A 23408-nucleotide genomic window follows, 5' to 3' on the forward strand; every position below is an offset into this window, starting at 1 on the left:
ATTGCTTTCAATTCCCGAGAATTCTCTAATTAAAACTAGAAATCATAAGCCAAGGAAGCTTATTCTAACACACATTCCTTTCATCATATAGGAAGGTGGTAAAAGAGCATTTCCAACGTTTTTTTTACAACCGAAAACAGCTGGGAGTGGAATTGCTATTCTCTCCCCTATGCTATGCAACAACTCCATCACAGAAGTTTTTATTTTAATTTTTCATTTCTGTAGTTTGAGTTACAGAAATGAAAGCACCTAACGGATATTCAGAGCACTCGCAATCTACCAAAGACTCTAAACACCCACTAGCATCTTTAAATAGAAATTTGAAGATCTTCGTTGAGGAAGCATTTTCCCAGTAGTTACAGTGCTAATGTGTATGTGTTTTGAAGAATACTTGTCATTCGTTGTTCGATATAGTCAGTATTATACATCATGAATAGTAGTAAAATAATTTCTTATCGTATCTACACGGGTTCAACAATATAAAAATATGCTTTTATGATGAACAAAGAGAAATAAAATTATTAGGCATAATGACTATTCCACTTGTTGAGTTATGGTCGCACGATAACTGAACAATACTTGATGGATACTGAACAATACTTATTTTCGAGATAAATAAAATTATATATTAAGTAAAATAAAGTATTCTCGCCTTTCACAGGTTTCCAAATTAAGGTTGTAAATTTCAATGGCTGTTTTATTCTCTAAGTTGTATTTTGATGACTGGTTTCTAAACTTAAGTTTTACTGATTTCTTTACTTCCGGTTTACTAGCAGAAGTACTGTTTATTATTTGTGTGTGTTCTGCGTTGTATTGATAATGCCGATGACATGTAATTAAAAGTTTTAGTATTAACTGAAAATGTAAACTGGAACTCCTGTTTAAAATCGTTATAAATTCGCAAAGAGGTCTCTGTCGGGTATATTACTATTAAATTAGACACATACATCTTCATGCATATGAAATTGAGTGAGTGATATATAATTCTGAAAGTTCTGTTATCGTAAACACCTTTTAAAAATAAAAAGGTGCTTAGAAGAACACGCTGAAAATAAAAAGTATGTTTTTTGTTCCCTTTTAAAGGATTGCATAAAATAAAATTTAACCGATTAAGACAAGATTGTTGAAATTTTGTTATCTCATTAATCCATCTACTGCAAGTAGTAAGATTTATGTTTTGGGGATATCTTGGGGTGTATTATAAATAATATAATGATTGCAGAATTTTAAATCTGTTGGATGTGTTCTTTAATGAGCGGCGTGTTAAAGTATAATTTATGATATTTAGTAACTTTTAATTTGATTCATGTTTATACCGCTTGTATTTGAAATTAATCTATGTGCAGCCTTTTTCATCTCTGCTTAATAATTTGAGATGTTACCTCTTGTTGTGTTTAATAAAGACTTATCCAGCATTTTCATAGTTTTAATGTTAATATAGTATTTAATTATATAATGATATTTAACATGATATTTTAGATTTTATACATGTATTCATGTGTTTAATATGCTTTACTATATATTGTTTTAAATAGCTTTTCAGCAACTTCTGCATTTAAAATACATTTGAATGCTGGCAAGGTGCCATGATTATAGTTATTATTTTTGTAATAAAATTATATAATTTTCAGAATTTATTAAATGGCAGTTTTGAATATTGACTTGATCATTGATGGAAAGGACAAAACATAAAAAAATGAGTCATGATTTTTTTGGAAAACAATTTTATATGTATGATAAACGACCTATGATTCTGGCATGGCAAGAAGTTCATAACAAAATTTATAATAACAAGGCTGTCATCCTTCTCTTCTGGAGCCTTACATGAATGAAAATGAAATGATGAAACCCTTAGAGCAATTTATATAGAGAAAATGATGAAACTTAATAGTAATTAGTTTTAATGATTTAAATTGTTAATGATAAAAGTATTTTGAACTCTATATAAATGTATTTGAAATAAAATATGTAACTTGACATATTGGAAGTTCTTATAGAAGTAATTTAGAATGACTAATATATCATTTTCATTATTGGTATACAAATAAATTAAAACTGAATATATGAGGGTCAGTCAAAGTTTTGTCCTCTTCTTGTATACTTACACACTTATTATGCAAGTTCTTATTACTACTGCAATAAGAACTAAAAAAAAAAAAAAATTGTAAGTGCGTTTAACTGTAAGAATTATATACTTTGGCAGTAATGTTTTATAAAAATACAGTTAAACGAAAATTCTTTTATTTAACTATGAAATAAAAGAAGTACTAAATAAGAATTGGAGGATTTTGTGCAGTTGAGCTGTGGTACACTGAATTTGTAATGACTAATTCTAATTATTTGCTTTAATTTAAGAAGTAGAATAAATTTTTCTGACCATATTTATGTATTTTTCTAAATATCAGGTCCATAAGGAAGAATTATTCAATGATGTTCTCACAATAAGTATGTTGAGCCTTTTTTTTTTTTTTTTTTAACAATTAAAAGTTTTATTTAGTCGGTTGATTTTTGCATTGATTTGATTTGAAGAAAGTATACAATTTTTACCCTAATTCAAAGTAATGTGGAATCTACTACTTTTCAAGGTCACTGTTATGAAACATATTTTTGTGCAGGAGATTTGACCTGCTATGCTATATGTATTCCTCAATTTTTTTTTTTTTTTTGTTAGAAGGCATATGTGCATTAAGAGTTTTGATCAAGGGCAATGGTAAAGTTGAATAACAATTCTCTGCAGTTATTTTCCTTCTACTGAAATTATTAAGTGCATTTTTGTCTATGGCATGGCTGAAAATTTTAAATATCTTATGAAATATTTGAAAATAATATGAATTGGGTTGTGAAACATTGAATTCAGAGACTAGCTAACTAAAAGAAGTTGTTGACCACCAAAGCTGGCTTTTGACACTGGTGCAGGAACCTGTTATTGTTAAAGGGTCCAAGCCAGAGTGCTACAAAAAATGTGTTTAACTATTCAAATTTAAATCAAGTGTTTTAATTCTGAACCACTACTAATTAACTATTTATTAAGTAATCTCAACATCAACATTGCATTTGTTTTACTTAATTTGAAGTCTGAAATAAAAATTATAATTTTTTTTATCATATATTTCTGAATTGTTTTCATTAATTAAATGCATCTATATTTTGTATTTCTTGATCATGAATAAATGAATTTTTAAAACCCTTGATTCACTGAAAAACTAAACTCTTATACAATGTATCTAATTAAAAAGAGCAATTAAAATTTTCCCGCTTTCTAAAAATATTCCAAATTTAAATTACCTTTATTTACATTTTTAGCACAAATCTTCATGGTATTTTTTGATATTTCAATGCCATTCATTGTCAGGAAAGTATTGTAATAACATAAAGCACTTTATTAAGATATATAATAAATTTTGTAAACAAATTTATTGGAATTATTATTTAAAAAATTAACAATATTACTGTATTGAAATTTTAAACTTTTATATATATATATATATATATATATATATATATATATATATATATATATATATATATATATATATATATATATATATATATATGTTTTATGTATTAAAACTGTAAAAGGTTAAGAATTAATCTAATTTTAGTGAATTTTTATTTTTCTTAATTCATATTTTTGGATAAACCAAATTTTATTGTAACTCTATCAGCTTTGAATAAGTTAGTGTAACTTGACTTATTTGAATTTCTCATATTATATTATAAAATTGTTTAATTATTTTAGATTGCATTTGCTACATTAATTATTTACTTATCAGAAAATGATTTGTTTGAATAGACTTTGTACTTTTAAGTGATTTATGATAACCCCTACTATTTTATTGACTGAATCTGTCTCTTGCAATCATTTGGCAAATAGTTTTACCTTCCCATATTATATCCTACATGTATTATTTGTTTTTATTTGGTAGTACAACAATATAAACCCTATGAATTTGTGGAACGTAATGATTAATTTAATAATAGAAGGTTTTTCAAGCATTTTTATGATTAAAAGTGATTTTCAGAGATTCTTAGTTTAAGTTATTGTGATAGTAATTAGTAGTAATAATAATTAGTGAATTTAATTGATTATGTCTTCCCTATGCTACTCAGAATTTAAATTAATGCTAATTTAGATTGAAAGTCTAAATATTGAATTAAAAAGTTTATTAAGAGGTAGGGAGAGTTGGGAGGTGCAGGATAGATTTCACAAAAACATGTTTAGACTTACCAAGTTTATAAAAATTTAACAGCATGTTCTTTAATTTATTTTTTAAAAAAATGCAAGAACAGCAAAATACATCAATTAGCTTTTATTTGCATAGTTAAAAATTGTAACATTTTTGTTCCACACCTTTCTTATTTGAGGGAGGTATGGAACTCATATAAGGGGGGGGATGGAACAAGATTTGAGAAAATTAAAAGTAATAAATATTGTATTTTGATATCCTTTTCATTCAGTGATTTATGGTTTTGGATATGCCAAATAAAAGTTGATTTTGAAATCTTCTTTTGAATCCTTCTTCTCTTGATATCTTCTTCTTTGGGGCTGCCATATCTTGAAAACTTTTATTTTCTTGTACAGTCATTTCCAATGATTGCAGTATGTTATTATTTAATATATTTTTTCTATTTGGAAGCTTTTTCTTCTATATTCATGAAATTTTTATATAAAAAAATATAACATTAGTAATTCATTTTTATTTACAGAGACAAAAGCTTTAATAAAGTACTTTCATAATTTAACTTTATTCTTTTCATTACTTAATATTTGTTATATTGCTTATTACTTTATTATATTTACAATGGAATTTCCCTTAACTGAAATTAAGTGGTAAACATGATTTTAGGTAGAAAAACATTTTTTTTTTTAATGTGAAATGATGTAGAAGGATCTACAGTATGTATTCAAACTTTATATGATACAGTTATCAACAAAAATAAAGAATAACAAAACATATTTAGAGACACTAGTGCTCTTAAGTAAATTTTTGAAAAAGAATGAAATTTTGTTTTATACTTTTGTTTTGGTTAAGCACCTTTTTATTGTTGTATATTATTGCTTTATGTTATATTAATAAATTTAAAATCATTTACTATTGCATTGTAACAACTAATTTTATTAAACAACATTAAGAAAAATTTAAAACTTTAATTGTCAGCATATTTAACTATTTAGAAAACATATTGAAATGTAATCAAGCATGTTCCATTTCTCCCTCTGCAGAATGTTCTTTTAAAATGCATATTACATAAAGCATGTTACATTGTTGAACTTAATTTGTCTATTAATTTATAAATACTATATCTTTGAGTTTATTATATATTTAAAATATTCTTATTTTATGAATAATAAGATTGAACAGGCAATCATTGATCAAATAAGAATTTATATTTACTTATAGGAATCAGGTTTTATGTTTTAAACAAAAATAACATTACAGATGGTGTAACAATTGCAATCAAGCAAGAGCTTAAAGCTGCTCTATCTAACAGAGAAACTAGAAATAGATCATAATCTTTTATTTAGACATAAATGCAGCTGTCCCATTTCTCCCAACTTTCCCCATCTTTTACAATTTAACAACTTTTTTAGTTCTTTGTATAAATTAGTCTGTTATATTCAGTACAGCTTCTAAAATTGGCCAGCATAACTTTTGCCATAGTTTTGAGGCTTGTAATATCATTTCTTGGGGATTTCATCTCTTTTGCAATAGCTTTTTAAAATCTTTTTGAAATAGAAATTGATTTTTTAAATAGATACATCAGTTTTATTTCTAAAGAATAATTTAATATTTAATACTAATCATTATTTCTTGATTAAGATATTTTCTTTTAAAACAAAATTTGAATATTGTTAAGTTTCTGTTTTTGACAAACAAAGGTATGGTTATTTATTTCTAGCATTGAATTTAATTTAAAATACCTCTGGCTGAAACTCATAAAATATTTAATATGGTTTTTTTTTTGCTTTATAAAATATTACATTAAATTTAAAAATAGATTTCCATTTATCTAATTTAGCATACACTGAGTAGACCTTGTAAAATGTACGTATTAATCCTGTAATATATATTTAATATTGCATGATAGTGCAGAATCTAAATGGGAAAATTATATCCATGTGACTACATTCTTTAAAAATCATGTTTAAGAAATATTAAAAATATTTTTGTGTTACAAATATTCTTAATAATTTGAAACAGCTGTACAAAACAATGGCATTTATGTAGGAGTATCTATTTCTACCTTAATCATTATAGGTGGACGAATAAACTTTATTCAAATTCAGTTTTAGCAATTTGGTTTGTGGCTAATTATGATAGTTATAATTAAATTAAATTTGAGAATGCTTTAATATGCTCAGAAAAAAATTTGTTGTCACTCAAATTATAACAGCTGATAGAAAGCCTAAGTACCATTTATAAGATCACTTTTAGAAGGGACATCAGGGTGGCCCGCTGCCCTGGAATCGTCAGGAATATCGGGAAAAACCAGGGAAAAGTAAAGGAATCCCAGGAGAAGTCAGGAAAATTTATTCTAAAACTGGAAATTTTTCATAAATCGCTAATTCTTATCGAAGATGATTATTCGCTGGTATTTTTCCTTAAGTTGAAGGAAACATCGTTAGCAGCTAATAAAAATCGATCATTTACTGACAGACAAAAATCAGTCATCCACGTTTCTGCGCATGTGCCATGCTGGGGAAGATTTATTTTTAAATTTTAGAGGGATCGAAATTTCGGGTATATACCATCGTCAGTGTTGTATTTGAGAAGTTCTTGCAATTCTGAAGAACAACTCGCGTGCATCTAGATTATAATGGATTCTGATTCAAATTCTGTTATCTGTTTTGTATCTATTAACCAATTTATTATTTGTCTTAATTTTGTTTTCTGTACATTTATCTAAAAAAATGTATTGCCTTACCCCTTTTCTTGCGATATTTTTTGTATTTCAGTGGTAATTTTGAAATATTATAATTCGTTAATTCATCGATTTTAGATCGAGTCACAGTTGAGGCTAGGTTTAGCATTAGCCATAACAGTTTAATCTCAGTAAAATTGGTTAACATTTGGAGCTACAATGGAAAAAAAATATTAGCTATCATATCTAATTGTATATATATGTATATATTCCCCGGAACTTTATGTTTGCTTTTTTTTTTTGGCGGAAAAAAAATAATTAGTGAAAATGTTTTTGTTTTCTATGCGAAAAGGAGCTTAACTAAAAACCAACCCTTATTATTGTTATGATTTAAAATTTTGAAAGGTCTCTTTTATTTCACAGGAAATACGTATATATATTTCCTATGTAAACACAGAATTTTTGAGCAGTTTCGTCTAGGAAGAGAGAGAGAAGACACTTTGAATTTTTAAACTTCGCTCTATTCCATCCCAGGAGGCATAATTTATGTACAAGTAGCGCTGATGAACTTACGTCCGTTCACAAGCGATACAAGAGAGAAAAGAGCTGACGATATATTTATCCCCATGATTATATACTGTGAGATTCTGATGAGGGATTTCTTTACACGTGTCGATTTTGGTAAGGGGATTAAAGAATGTGTTTAGATCAACAAATTTTTGTCCCTTCACTCGGAGTGTGGGAACTTGTCGATTTTAGCAATTTTACAGAGCTTCTGTTGCATTAATTAAATAAAAAAGTTGGGATTAGATCAGGAAATAAGAGAACATTTTAGAATCTGCTAATTTACTATGGGCTAAATTAAGATAAAAATTAATAAATTAATTAGGATTTAATTTAGATTTAGAGATATCATAGAGAGAGAGAGAGAGAGAGAAACTATCTCCCCCTCCCCCCGCTTTACTTCCTCGAACGTCAATCGATCGTACCACAAGTTACGGAATTATGAATTTTGAATATTAATATCCAGAACTATGTTAAACTGGTTGTAAAATATTGACCCATCATTATAATTCCGAAGCAATTTATCGGAATTAAATAATTATTTTATAATAATGGATTTTTTCCATTTCTCAGAGATCTTTTTGTTGAATTATGAATATTGCTAATCTTTTCTTGTTTTTTTTTTTTTACTTATTTTTAAACATTAAGAATACGAATCTGTTACTAAACTCTTCATACGAACGGATGTTTTGGTCAACATGGAATGGACGCTATTGCTAAGATTTTCTTTTAGTATTTTTTTTATTTTGTGTTTGTTTGAAATTCTCCATATATTTGACGAAATACTCTATAATTTTAAAATGAAAATGAGGACAAGAAATTAATTTGTTTGATACATTATAAGTACACATTTCTTTTGTGATTTTCTCAAAAATTAAAAAAAAAAATATTAGCATTATATTATATTTTTAAGTATTTTATTTATTATAAAGCATTATATTTTTTGATGTATATATGAAACCGATTGCCACAAAAATATACAAAATTCATTCATGCTATCTTTAAAAAAAAATTGTGCCTCTAAAACATTTTTCTTTTTATGCAATAAAAAAAGTTGTTGATAAGAATCAATACTCATGTTATGTCCTTTTTCTGTATGTTACGGGTTAAGCATTCAGACAGTATGCAGGTAATTATTATACTATAGTTGGTGGGCTAACAATTAATACAGTTTTGATATTATTGAATAATTTTTCTTATTTTGATGCAATTATTTCATTTTGTGTTTATAAATAAATTCGTTTTCCAGTTAGTAGAATTATTGCTGAATTCAAATTTGTGTGTTCATAAACAATATGGATAGGAGAGAACATACTGGTTGATTAAGAGTTGATCTAGATGGGCATGCACCTTCTAGTGTTGTTTAATATATTTGTAAAAAAAAAAAAAAAAAGCAAGTGTTTTTATAATAGCTTATTTGAAATTCAATAATTAAAAATGTTTTTTTCTCTTGAGCATTAAATTTTATTTTACATTGATTTTATTTAAAAGAGTAGAGCAATTTTTTACGTACAGTTAAAGAGCATAATGGACAACAAATAATAATAAAAAAAAAAGCAATGTCATTTTGAGAACATTAAATGTGTTGGAAAAAAAGTCAGGAAAATTTCTAAAAAAAACCTGGAAAAGTCAGGGAAATTCAAACAGAGGAAATGATGGTTTATTAATGAAAGTGAACATGCTTCACTCTCATTAATAAACTGTGTTCTTAAATTGCTAAATTACTTCAAAACTTCCATCAAATTCCATATAAGTCATGACTTGCAATTTTAAATTTTGTTTTTGTGATCAAATGTTGTGTCTCTGCATTTATATGCATAAAAAGAGAATTGACATGCATGTTTTAAATTGTATCCAAGTAGTCTTTAAAATGAAGTTTAGTTTTTTTTATTATCCTTTTAAATGGTTTTTTAAAAAGTCAAATAGTTGTAATTTGTTTGTTTGCATAATTTATAAAAATGAAGCTTTATATTTTATGTGTTGAGATCTGTTATCTTAAATGTTAAGGTGCTGCAAAACAGAAAGTATAATCAAAGTTAGCTCTAAGTGAGTGAATGTTTGGTGCAAATAATTAATGATTCAAATTTATTATTTATCATTCATTTATTTCCCCCCTGTTTATAAAAATGAAGTTGTTATGTAAGGAATATATCAATAACTTATAAATATGTTTTGCATTTCTTTTATATATTAAAAAATAGACATGGTTTTTACTGTATTTAAAAAATGTTGGATAATTTAGGATAATTTATATTTGTTTATTTTTACATTTTTAAATGCTTTTCAAGAGGGTTTTCAAGTTTCTGAGTAAACATAATTATGATTTGTATATAAAAGCAAAATCATTATTTCAATATTTTATTTGTCTGTACTGAAAAATACATGTTCCCTGGTTAAGAAAGTGTTTGATAAATTTTTCTTTTCTTTTTTTTTTTCTTTAATGTGATTTATGTTTGTAAAATAGGATTTTGTTAATTGATTTTTTAGTCACTTCATGTGAATTATATAGTTTTAAAACTTTATATACCTGTCTGTTCTCAATGACAATACTTTAAAATTTCTAAAATTTAGTTATCAGTTAATAGATTATCTAATTAAACCATGATTCCACATTAGAAGTTGATGCAATGAATTTTGGGAGAAAAAAATTGAATCCATAATCCTTATAATAATGAATTATAAACTAAAAAGTCAAAAATAATTATTTAAAAAAATTATAATTTTTAGTATTCTAATAAAAGCTATTTTAATCAATTTTATTGTTTATTCTGACCATTTGTATAACATTATATTATAATTCAATGGAATGTCTAGAAATGGTTAAGAATTAGCAGTGCATTTATAAAATATTTTGAATTAAATTCTATCTTAGTTTACATTCATATGTATAAAATGATAATTTTGATAAATTTGATAAATTTTTATAAAATGATAAATTTTGCCATTTCAATAAGATAATGACATGTTTCATTTATTTTTTTCCATTCTAGCTGTTTAAAAATATCTGTCGTTGTTAGTTATTTTATGAAAAAATGAATGACTTCAGAGAATCTTCTGCTCTTAATCGAATGCAAGAACGTTATTGGACAACAAAACAAGCTGTTTTCAAAAAATTGGGGAAAAAAGATGATGATTGCATAATAGCAAGTGATGCTGAATTAGATGCTAAACTAGAGGTAAATAAATTTTTTCAAGTTCAATTTAAGCAGTTCAGGTTGTGAAATTTTGCTATTTTCTATTGTGAAGTGAAATGAAAGAATTTATAAAGTTTTAATTGCTTTTACAGCTGAATTAGATTTTTATAAATTTGGACAAGCATGTTATATATTAGCCTTCAACATGTAGTGGCTAAAAGCATACATATTAACAAAAGGACACTTTTTTTTTATATTAATTGTACATTTGAATAGAAAATAAGATTTTATAAAGTTAGAATGGTTGAACATTTTGTAAGAAGTTGCCTACATATTGAAATATATATCAAGTTAAAATTTTCTTATGACAGTACTCAATTTTTCTGTAATATATAAACATAATATGGTAACATTAAATTGATTGCAATATTTTATTAAATACTGTGTTTATATAAGAGATATTTAACATTTTGATTTTTCAAAGAGATCTAGATTATCACAACATTGTTAGATATTTTTGATACTTGTATTGATAAGTGTAGATTTATCATTTAAGTGGATCTTTGAAAGTCACCGTCAGAATTGCCATTAGCTTCATATAATCAATTTATTATCTGCTGCTTGACAAAGTTTACTCTTCTCATAATTTCTTTAGTTCTGCAATTTGTAGTTAAAATGTGCTTTACATTTTTTCAAAAATACTTTGAATGTGAATCAGATTTATATTTTTAATGAGATTTTATTATAAATACAATCAACCAAATATTTTTCTTATTTTTTTACTTACTTTTATTGAAATTAGCTTATTTCATGTTTGTTAAGATGGAATTCTGTTATCAAGTTTTCCTTATATATACCGGATGTTTGCTTCTTAGGAAATTGAAGTTCCTAAGATTTTTTTTTTTTTTGATTGATCTATTGATTTTTCAGCATACCATTTTTAAAAACATTTCCTCTTTAAATATAAATTTGTTGCTAGTTCTGCTTTCAAATAATCATACCTTAAGTTTTTGTTTTTTACTCAATTTTATTATTCATTTAATGAATCTTACAGTTCATCACATTTCTAATATTTCAGATGAACTGAAATGAAAATTTTATGAATTTTTTTTCATTAAGAATTATATTTTTTAGAATGCTTATAATCAACATTTTTATCATTGTCTAATTTTGTAAATATAATTTCAGTAAACAGAATGAAAAATAAAGAATTTTCAGCTAGAAAATTACCATATATATTTATTACATTAATAACAAAAGTAATAAAGTGAATTGTTAATCAATCAAGTGATTAACAATTAGCAACAAGTTAAATGATTAACTCTTTAACATCCAAGCACTTTTCAAGTGGCACTCCCTTTAACATCCAGACTTTTTCAGCGTGTCTCTGAAAGACATGGACTCGTCCTAGCTGAGGGGCAGTTACCCCCCGCACTCTGAAGTAATAAAACTGTCGACGCTCTACCTTGAATAATTGCCTTGCGGTTTTCGGCAACGAGATTCATTTTCCATCAGCTTAAGAGTTTTATTCTAATGTATTTATATTTTTTAGTGTGAAGTGTTTCGCTCATCATCTTTGTGGGGTATTTTTTTTTACAAAAAATTTGAAATTTATTCTATAATTTAGAAAATAGGTTTCTTTTTTTGTAAGTTTTATGTTATTCTTACAAACTATTTAAATAAAAACTTGCTTTACTAGCAATTTCAAAAACATTTTTATGTTTCATTTAATTCTCAATAGGCTTTTACATTTTTTTTGTTGCCAAAATTAAATAATATGTCATATATTACCATGTAAATTTTTTTTACATAGTAATGTAAAACATACATTATATATATATCAATGCAATTAGTTCATTTTTTAACATAGTATAGATGTGAATGCTTTTCAGTGATTAACAAGATAATGTATTAAATCTTCATTTAATACCAAAATAAAAACATTCGTTGGATAAAAAAAATGTTATTGCTCTTTTTGAAAGATGTTTAGAAAATAATATGTTCTTTCAACATTCAGCTAAGATTTTTTTTATTGTCTTTAGCATTTTTTTTTTTCAGTATAAACGATTATCTTTATTGAATTTTTACATATAAAATATTATTTTGCATTTACGATAGTGATACTAAGAGAAAAGTTTTAGAACTTTAATTAAATTTTTAAAGAAGTTTTCACATTTTTTTTTCCCCAAAACCTTACGAATTCTTGCTTTTACATTAAATAATCGAAAAAGAATGTAGGGTAAATATAAATTCCAAAAATATCTTTATTTTGCCACTCATTTTTACTAATTTTTTAAAATATAACTATTAAAATTTTTTTCTAATCAAAGGAATATATTACGTCAAACCTTATATATCTCATCTATCGAATTGTTTCGATAGATGAGTTAACATATTTTTAAAACTTCATTTAATAATGAAATACAAACATTTATGAAATAAAATTCGGGGGAAAAATTACTCGGCGAAATATATTTCGAAAATACATTCCTTCAGTTTTCAGCCTGAACATTTTACTAAAACATTACATTCTTCATAAACTAAATATAAAGATTTAACACATTTAAAATTACATTAATCATAAATATTACTTTTTTAGTATGAACTGTCATGTTGAATTTTTCAAGCTGAATTTCTGATTTTAAAATGTTATGTGAAGTTTTCTATAGTATTGTTAAGACAAGATAAATTTTTAAACGAAAGCTTCATGTTAATTTTCCCCAAATTTACACACGAGGGAATCATTTGCAAATTTTTGATAATATGTACATTATATAACATTTTTTGACTCCTCATCTCTCTCTCTCTCTCGTTCATCTGACCGACGTTAGTTTCATCTCCTGCTTCTTTGCTTAGAATAAATGAGAGATAAGCTAAAGTATCATTTTTTGACCAACCATCATCAGATAGATCACTGTCACTTTCATCAGAATCAAGTAAAATTGCTTTAATTTCTTCTTCAGTGTGTTCACGATTTCTTTTACTCATAATGAAGAAATAATAAGCGTTTCAATAGAAAAATTACTCTGATAATCCAAACACCCGATTCACAGTACATAAAATAAAGAGTAGCAATTCACAACTGAAGAGAAATTTTCAGAATGGTATTCTAAAAAGGAACTCAGTATTTATATAACTCTTTGAAGAGGGCGATAAAAAATACTCTCAATCTTTTTTTTTTTTTTTTTTGTCTTTTAATTCTATTTTAAAAGCGGTAGTTTGTACACGGCCTCAGAATTTCCGACAGTCCTTTGATGAAAGAATAAGATGCCTGGAGTTTAAAACGACTTCCTTCCATAGTAACAACTGTCGCTACCCATTTTGTGAGAAAACTGCGATGTGAATAGGCCGCATTGACAATGCAATGGTTTGTCTTTATATCATTACAATAGTCTTACTACTGAAAAGGGCTTCTGATGCTTGTCCGAAAAATAAACAACGTGTCGGTATCCTTATATATCATTCATCGTTACCAGAGAGCTTCAGTGGAAAATTTCTTTTATAAATGGCCATAAAATCTTTCCAATTTTGAGCTAACAACACGTGAAAATAGAAACTAAAACCCTTTCAAAATACAAAATGTACGCCAACAACCTATTTACTGAATCCCTCCTCAACCCCTACCGCCCTAAGGCACAGGGGAAACTACTGTGAAAAAGTCGCGATTGTCGAAGATAACGAGGACCTCCTGGAGTGTTCAGTAGAGCAGCCTCTTTTAATACCCATCTCCCCTAAAACGGCTAGCAGCCGCCCCAAACCGCCCCACGTGGATATTATAGGGTAAATTCTCAAACCGCCCGAAACCGCCCCGCTGGAATCGAGAGGGTTAAAGAAGCATTATTCTTACTGGTATAAGATTGCATTCATTTCTATAGCTTGTTTAAATATTAGTTTTTGCTGGTTGCATAAATGAATTTTTTTCATATTTGTTGAGAATATTCATTATTTTTTAATATTAAAATATGTATCTTATAAATTTTCAAATTCGAAAGATATAATAGAAGTTGTCAAAAATTACTGTGATTGTACAAAGTTATCGAAGTTTGATAAATTTAATTTATGAAGGTAATATTCTCTTTTATCATATGCTTATATTTCAATTGTAATTATTTATTTTTAATGATATCTTATATAATTTCCTTTTCTTTGCTTGCTGGAATGAAAATATTAAAAAAGCAATTAATGGTAAACATAATTCATTATAAAATTTTTTAATTTCTATCGACATTTTTCAAAGTTTATACCCCCTGCTCCACCATGATAAAGTTGAAATAGTAAGAAATATTTTCCCAGTTAAAAAAAAGTTTTTTTTTTTTTTAAAAAATTAACTATTAAAAAGCTGCTTTAATTTTTTACTAATCGCATTTTTTTTTATAAATCATCAAAAATGTCAGAAATTATGGGATGAAGCAAGTTGTAACAAAACTTCGGGTTGGGTTAAGCTGTAACCTATTACAACTTGTAATCTATATTTTGATTTGTGTGTGATTCGTGTAGTTATACTTTATGCTTTAAATATTAACAAATGCCATCAAAATTAGATATATCCCTTTCACTTCAAAAGAGTTTAATAGAACCACAATTAATAAAAAAAATTCTAACTTACCCACCTGATAAAAAGAGTGATGGAAAACATATAATGATATAATTATTGAGAAATAAAAGCTAGAATAAAGAATAAGGGAAAAGTTTAAGAAATATCTGAATTTTCTCATTCAGATATAAAATATCTGAATGAGAAAATAAAAGGGAAAAAAGTGAAGATTTTGAACTGAAATACTGATTCTGATAAAGAAGAATGATTTTAAAAAAAATGAATGGAAAAACTAATAAAGAAAATTTTCAAAAAAAAAGGGGGGGGGGAAGACTTTTTTTAGTTTGTGAGTATGTGAATGGCAATTTTAACAATATATTATAATAAATTATAGTTACATCCATTATTAATTATAATGTAATCAATCAGATGATGATGACCCGTGATGAGCTGTTATTACTATTAAAGCTGCAAAAGAAAAACACTGTTTCCTTTCACTTTCTACATTAAAAAAGAAAAACAATATCCCACTGGAAATACATTCAACCTGATTTTATTCCATCTTGGGATTAAACTATTAAGTTGCCATCAGCAAAATGAGACAGCTAAAAACATTTTTTAAATAATTTTGCCAATCTAAAAATAAATAAATTCAAATGTTAATGCATTTTGAACAATTACCTCTACCCCTTTCCTTGTTGCATTGAAAGGGGGAGACGTTCAGCTCCATAGATTTAGTTTGTTCTTAATCCGCTTACTTGACGTTTCTTCGGAAAAATCGGGTTCCGAAAGAAGAACACTCCGCCGCCGAAACCACGACTTTACAAATAAGCCACCGAGCCCCACAATTCTGATGAAGAAGGATGAGTTCAATGATTAATTTGCAAAATGTGTGCGATAGAAAACACATATTTTGTAAACGAAGCATTGAACCCATTCTTCTTCAACGGAACTTTTATAATTTCCTTGTGTTAAATGTAATTCTGATGCAGACTGACCTTTATGTTGCTTGGTTAAATAATTTTCTCTTTATTTTACTGTATATCACTTGATACCATTTATTATTTTTATAGCAAGTAATAATAAATATCAAATATCTTATGTGCTTTGATTAATAAAATATTGCTATAAAGAGAAAATTTTAAATATTTTTTTTATCATTGCAACTTATGCCAAATCCTGAACTAGTTATAACAGCCAAAAGTTGGGCCACGGTGGCCTGGTGGTAAGGTCTCGGCTTCGGAACCGGAGGGTTTCAGGTTCGTGACCCGATTCCACCGAAGAACCGTCGTGTAAGGGGGTCTGTTGCACGTTAAATCCGTCATGACCAAACGTCCTCCCGCTGGTGTGGTGTGGTGTGGAGAAGGGGGGGTGCCAGCTCAGGTGTCATCCTCGTCATCTGACCGCGGTTCAAAATTACGAGGTCCGTCCCAAAACAGCCCTAGTGTTGCTTCAAATGGGACGCTAATATAACCAAATCAAAACCAAACAGCCAAAAGTTTTGAAAAAAAAATATTTCTGTTGCCGAGATCAACTAAATCGCAGGATATTTTTCTTAAGCGTATTACAAGGTTGCCACGCCACAGGAGAACCTGGAAAATCCTGAAAACACAGGGAATTTAAAAATCGTCTAAAAAAACCCGGAAAAATGTAGGAAAATTTGAAAAATTTCTTGAAAACTGAGAAAGTATAGGAGATTTCTTAGTTATTCTCCCCCCCCCCCATCTAAAGAAGGCCGGTGTCTAAAAATTGCAAGAATAAAAGGAATATATATATATATATATATCTAAATGGAATACAGAAAAAGACGACACATCAAATCCGAAAATATCAAATTTAATGTCCAAAAACAAACTGATTTCGAACTTTTTAGTTCAAGAACAATAATTTAAAGCTAAATTTTTATGGGTATTAAAATTTTTTGCGTCACGTTCGCTCTTTAAGGCATTCAGTGATATATCGGAAATATTTTCACTGAAAGGGAAATGTCTAAAAAAGGTATGTTAGGCCGTATCTTATTTGTTACGGATTAGGTGCATTAGCTCCATAAAACTGATAGCTGAAAAATTTGCGAAAGTTGATACCCAAATACTTGAATTGGCAAAAATAAATAAATAATAATAAAAAAAAATCTTGATTTGTAATATTTTTGTTAAGTATTCATTATATGATCTGTATTATGATAGCAAAAAGGTTTTGTGCTTTATTTCACCTGAGTCCTTAATTTTGTGTGACTTTCAATTAAAGAGCTTGAGAAGTAATATATCCCCTCCTTAATATATATATATTTTTTTTGCTAAATTCCGGATAATAAGAAAAAATAAAAAAAATTCCTTATGTAAATATAAACCTTCTTTTAATATGTTATTATTTCGAATAATATTAAATTGTTCTTTATAATCTTTCTTTCCTTCCTTTTTCCACTCCTTAAAATCGTATTCCTTTATAACTACCACGAGTTCTATTCACGCATTTCTTCTTGGGAACACTGAATATTTTTTCCAGATTTGAGTGGCAAGCCTGATATTAAGAATGAATAAGTAATTATAATCAAGGAATTGCAAATACATTTTAAAGTATAAACATTATTCCAATAATAGTTATAACTAGCCCCGGTCTTTCCTAACTGTTCAGTTTTTGCAATGCTGATAAATTATGTGATGTTTTGAATTGACATTTTCTACTATGTCAATTACTGTAATATTGTTATTAGTGATTTATATCTTCTATGCAACTTTACTTTCTAGAAAGTTATTAAGATACGTTATTATTATTGAGTAACATAAAGACATATGATGCTATTTTGGTGTAGAAATTCCACTCTGTTATGTTGAAATCTTCTTCGATTTTTTTTAGCTTTTCCAGACTATTGAGGAATCATTCTTGACTTTGATGAGAGTTTTAGAAAATTATCAGGACAAATTATGTGGTATGAATTCCTTTATTTTTTTCTTAGTATGCATGTTTAAATGAAATATGTAAATTTTGTAAGGAAGGGTAAATGATAGTATTTGAACATTTAAAAAGGGTGAAAAAGTTTGAGTTTTTAAATGCTCATTTGTATTGTTTTTTATCAAATTTGTTTAACAAAGTAAATTCTTTTACCCCCCCCCCCCTTTTGTTTAGGTTTAGCGCAAGAAGAAAATGCAATGGGCCGCTTTTTGAAAGAAAATGGCAGATATGATAAAACCCGTGCTGGCAAAGTTATGACTGGTGCTGGGAAAGCCCTAAGCTTCAGTGCACAACAAAAGTGAGATTTTTTAAAATCAAATAAGCTTGCTTTTTAAACTTTTATATGCCTTCTAATATTTTGAAAATTAGATTAAACTACATTTGCAGATTTTAAACTGTAAATTTATGGATTATAAGAAATGTCTATGATTTTTTTTTTTATAAAGCTAAGAACATTCTTTCCTTTTTTTTTACACAAATGTTCTTTAAAATTTAGTTAACATTTGAAATCTGCAAAAAACATTATTTTGCTACATTTTTTTTTTTTTTTGCAATGTTAGGGTATTCTTACCTTTATTTGGAAAGAAATCATGTTTAATAACATGATTTATGACATCTAAATATAATCTATACATTAAAATTTTGGTATATTGTTCATTGTTCTTTCAAACTTAAACTTCAAATGCAAATTCATGCACAGAATATATTTGTGTATTTGTGTATACATTTACAAGTCTCAAATTCAATCCAGTTATGCACATTCAGTTTTAATAATTAACTTTTGAGGATGTTTATCAAATTCTGTTATGAAAAATGTTTAATTTAATGATCTCTTTTGCATAATCTTTAATACTTCTGAAAACTCATATAAAAATTTGCTAAAGAAACTTTTGATATGAAAGACCTATAGAGATTAAATAAATACCACTTTCATTTATATTATGAAAGGTCTTATTATTGCAAAGATAACTCTTTTTAGCAGGAGTTATCAAAGGAGAAGGATGATCTGGAAAAATGAAACAAGGTCAATGATTAGCAAATCATGCTGGAGAAGAAATGTAAACAATATTTATATGAAGCAAGCAAATGACGTTGTGCATGGAGTCATCTTGAAGAAAATACACTCATGATGAAAAACCAGTTTATTTTAAATCTTAAAAACATAATTTCTTTTTTAATTAAAGCTGAAATAATTTTTAATATATTCAAGTCATGACTATTTGGAAGAAATGCAATGCACAAACTTCTCAGGTAAATTTTCAAAATAGAAAAAGGAAGCTTGCAATATTTTATCAACTCATGCAGAAGATTCCTCATTTCAAAAATGATTTTTACATAAATGTTCTTTAAAATTTAGTTAACATTTGAAATCAGCAAAAAACATTATTTTGCTGTATTATCTTTTTTAACGCGATATAAAACAGTTGCTTGAATGGAGTTTAAAATAGGTTTAAAGTTGCATTTATTAGACCCTGAAAGATCTGGGTAGAATCAAAATCCCATGCATCTCAGAAAGTTAAAATAGAAGCATTTTTGAGTTGAGTTGTTTTTGATAAGAATAATTAATTTATTTCATACTATATTATAAATTCATTTTCAATTCAATTTGTGCTTTGAAAATAAATTCTTCTCACCACTTAAATTGAGAATAAAAACATTTTAACACCTTTGAATTGTGCAGACTTTTAGGTTTTCCCACAACTCTCTGATTCTAATTATTGTAACTTTACATTTATAAACATTGATCTGCAGTATCTTGTGAAAATCGCAAGTCTTAAAAAGAAGGGACAAATCAACTGTCATATGCAAAAAGTCCACTTTCGAATACATAAAAGTATTGAACAGACTCCCATATTCTCTTTTTGTCTTTGATGTCATCATTTATAGTTCAGTTCCCAGTTATAATTAACCAGTATAATTTTAAAATCGTTGTTAAACTTCTGTATGACTTCTAAGATGTAATTGATTGAAAAATACTCATTATTTTTAATGTTTAATATAGCACACACACAGACATATATGTAAGTTCAAGTTCACAAAGTGATTGAAAATTACAATTTTTATCTATTAATGTAAGTGTTTATAAAATAGTAATGCAATTTTAAGGAAATTTCATTGTGAAACTAATATAATTTTAACTATATGAGTTGAAATTTTATAATATAATAATAATGTTAAGAATTCTTTAATGAAATTCCTTAAAATCGTTTGCATCATGATTATGAAATTGCAATTATTTATTCAGTCAAATATATAGATATAAAGTAATTGCTTTTTGATATTAGAAAACCTTTTGATTTAGTGTTAATAATAAATATCTAAAATGTATTATAAAATTATTAAAATATTTATATATTTTTCATAATTACTTGAATGGAAATGATTTGAATGTGTAAATTTAACTATCTTGCACTAGTTTTTCCTGCACTGATGGAAGATGTTTAATATCATAATAATATTTGTTAGATTATCTCTTCGGATACCTTTGGTTCGCCTTTACCATGAAGTTGAAACTTTCCAGTACCGAGCTATAGTAGATACTCTACAAACTGTAGAAAAGATGGAGAAAGCTCGTACTGCTTATCGTGGAGCTTTGATGTGGATGAAAGACGTATCCCAACAACTTGATCCTGATACATGTAAACAAATGGAAAAATTTAGAAAAGTAAATATAAATACCATTCTTTAAATCAATGGATGCCACTGCTACTAAATATTAATATCTTCCACTTTCATTTGCTGTGTTCCGTCTATTAAATGGCTCAACTGTGATGGTATTTTGATTTAATGGACTAAAATAGATTTGTTAATTATTATTGATTTAAAATATCGTAGAATCGTATCAAATACAATAATGTAAATCAGTTTAAAAATGACACAACAGTAGATATTTCATTAGTCATTATTGTTGTGAATTTTTTAAAACTGTATTTTATTTAAAGCAGAAAACAGCAGGCATATTAATAGAACTTTTAAGAAGTGTTCATATTAAGTCTTCCTTTCTTTAAAAAATTATAAAATAGCCTCTATTTTGTAACTTAGCTTATTGTTTTCATTTAACGAAGATTTGCATTTTATTTTTAGTTTTAAAGTAGTAGAGGGAATATTCGTTTCCATGAACTTAAAATTTAAAAATGGTTACCATTTTATTAAAGTTGGGACAATCCTTAAATAAATAGATTTTCAAATCAAATAACATCAAGAGCCTCTTTAAATTCAAATTTTATTAATGTAAAATTTGAAGTTGTGTAGGAATCAAGATTAATTATCAAAATCATTATATTTATAACTAGATCTTAGGCTGTGCGATATGCATCTATTTCCTGTCTTGTTAAATTTACATTATGATTAAAAAAATATTTCATTACTTATATGCAGGAATGGGTTTTTAAAAATTCAGTAGTATTCTTTTTGATCATTTTCCTTTTATTTGTATGTTTCTGGAATTATTTCTTTTATTATAATATTAAGTTCTTTTATTTCACTTTTATTTTGATGAATAGTAAAATTCTGTTTATAAAAATATGTAATCACCATGGCCTATTTTAAATTGTTGAAGTACTAGTATATGTATATACTAGCATAATTTATATATATACACACACACACATACTAGCTTTACTACCTATATGAATATATATATTATGTCAACATATTTTTTTAGCATTTGCAAAGCGGAAAGGAAAACATTTTAAAATTTTATAACTTTTATTTATTCCATCCCAGGAGGCATATTATGTACCAGAAGCGACGAGAAAACTGACGTCTGTTCACATCGCGATATGAGAGCAAAAGGGGCAGAAATTTTTCCCTTCGATTATTTTACTATGAGATTTTGATAAGGATTTTTTTTTATACGTGTCAATTTAGGATAGGGAAATTTAGGTATTTTTAAAATAATGTTCTAAGCATTAAGGATTTTTATCCCTTTACTCGGAGCGTGAAAAAATGCAAAAGTAAGCATTTTTATAGAGTGCGTGTTGAAAGTAATGATATAAAAAGTGGAATTGGATCAGGAAATAAGGGAACATTTTAGAATGAAATTAATATGGGTTAAATTAAGATAAATGTTTGGAAATTAAATTCGGATTTAAATTAGATTAAGAAATATCATTAAACACACGCACACCCATTCTTCAAACTTCTATTTATTTTATCACAAAGAGGCATGATTCATTAACGTGGAAGATAAATGAAATGCTTCTGTTTATATCGCAAAGCGGGTGAAGTTTTTCCCTTGGTGATTTTACTAAAAGATTCTTTTAGGAATTTCTTTGGCACATGTCGATTTAGGAAAAGGAAACTCAGGTATTTTTGAAGCTGTGTTGTAGAAGGTGGGATTTTTATCCCTTTGCTCACGATATGGAAAGCTAAAGTGTCATCAATTTCTTAGAGTGCCCTTTAGAATTGATTAAATTAAAAAGTGGGATTTGGATCAGGAAATAAGAGAAAATTTTAGAATAAGGTAACATGGGCTAATTTAAAAATTAAATTAGTCATATGAACAAAAATACGCAAGTCTCAAATTAAAATTCAGTTTTGTTCAAAGTAAGTAGTAAGCAAAATAAATAAATAAAAGGAACTGAATGAAAACGTATCTAAATGGACGATAGTTTAGCCTTAAAAAAACTCTAAAATTGCGTTGATTTTATTTGCTGTATAACTTGCATTATGTGGTTAAATAATTCAAAAGTGATAGCCTTGGGTCCCTGAAACGAATAGTACTATTCAACAGAATTACAATTTAAGCAAAACTTAAAAAAATTTCACATGCTAGTACTATTTTTATACGGATCTTTTGAATATAATTTTTAAAGACTTATAATTGAACTGTAATTCTTTGAACCAATGTGGGAAGTTCTCTTATTTTTAGATTTAGATAAATATATTTATTCCTGCTTTATTTTTATTGATATTGTTTTCTCACCAATTTCTCTTTTTTTTTTATAGCTGTTAATAATAGAAACAGTTTCTTTCTTCAAACTTTTATACAGTTCACTATGTGAATTTAAAATTTTGCATGCTTTTTTACAGGTTCAAAGCAATGTACGGAAAACCAAATCAAGATTTGATAAGCTAAAACTTGATACTTTACAGAAAGTTGATTTACTGTCATTTTCAAGGTGTAATTTATTTTCTCAAGCTCTAGCAACCTACCAAAATTCTCTGATGGCAATGTCGGAAAAGATGGCCAACACTATGATTTCTGTGGCTGAAACAACTAAAGGTTACCAACATTATGAATTTTCCTTATTAAAAGTAAGAGTAAACATTTTATATATGCATTAAATTGAAATATAAATTCTTTAAAAAAATGTGAGGCATATTACTGCATGAATGTTAATGCATCATGTGTCGTG

General features: G+C 26.9%; 1 protein-coding gene across 2 annotated transcripts in view; it reads left to right on the forward strand.

Moving 5' to 3' along the window:
• Positions 1-778: 778 nt before the first annotated feature.
• The window catches only part of LOC129958761 (islet cell autoantigen 1-like), a 31502-nt gene continuing 8872 nt past the window's right edge, over positions 779-23408 (forward strand). The window contains exons 1-6 of one of the 2 annotated variants that reach the window (XM_056071433.1): positions 779-969; positions 10419-10604; positions 17953-18025; positions 18223-18346; positions 20515-20713; positions 23083-23307. In XM_056071433.1, coding sequence (XP_055927408.1) covers positions 10461-10604; positions 17953-18025; positions 18223-18346; positions 20515-20713; positions 23083-23307 — 765 coding nt within the window. In that variant the 5' untranslated portion in view covers positions 779-969; positions 10419-10460. Of the gene's footprint in view, positions 1059-10418; positions 10605-17952; positions 18026-18222; positions 18347-20514; positions 20714-23082; positions 23308-23408 lie in introns of both variants that reach the window. The other variant, XM_056071432.1, reaches the window with a different exon arrangement.

Source organism: Argiope bruennichi, chromosome X1, assembly GCF_947563725.1.
Source record: "Argiope bruennichi chromosome X1, qqArgBrue1.1, whole genome shotgun sequence".
NCBI lineage: Eukaryota > Metazoa > Arthropoda > Arachnida > Araneae > Araneidae > Argiope > Argiope bruennichi.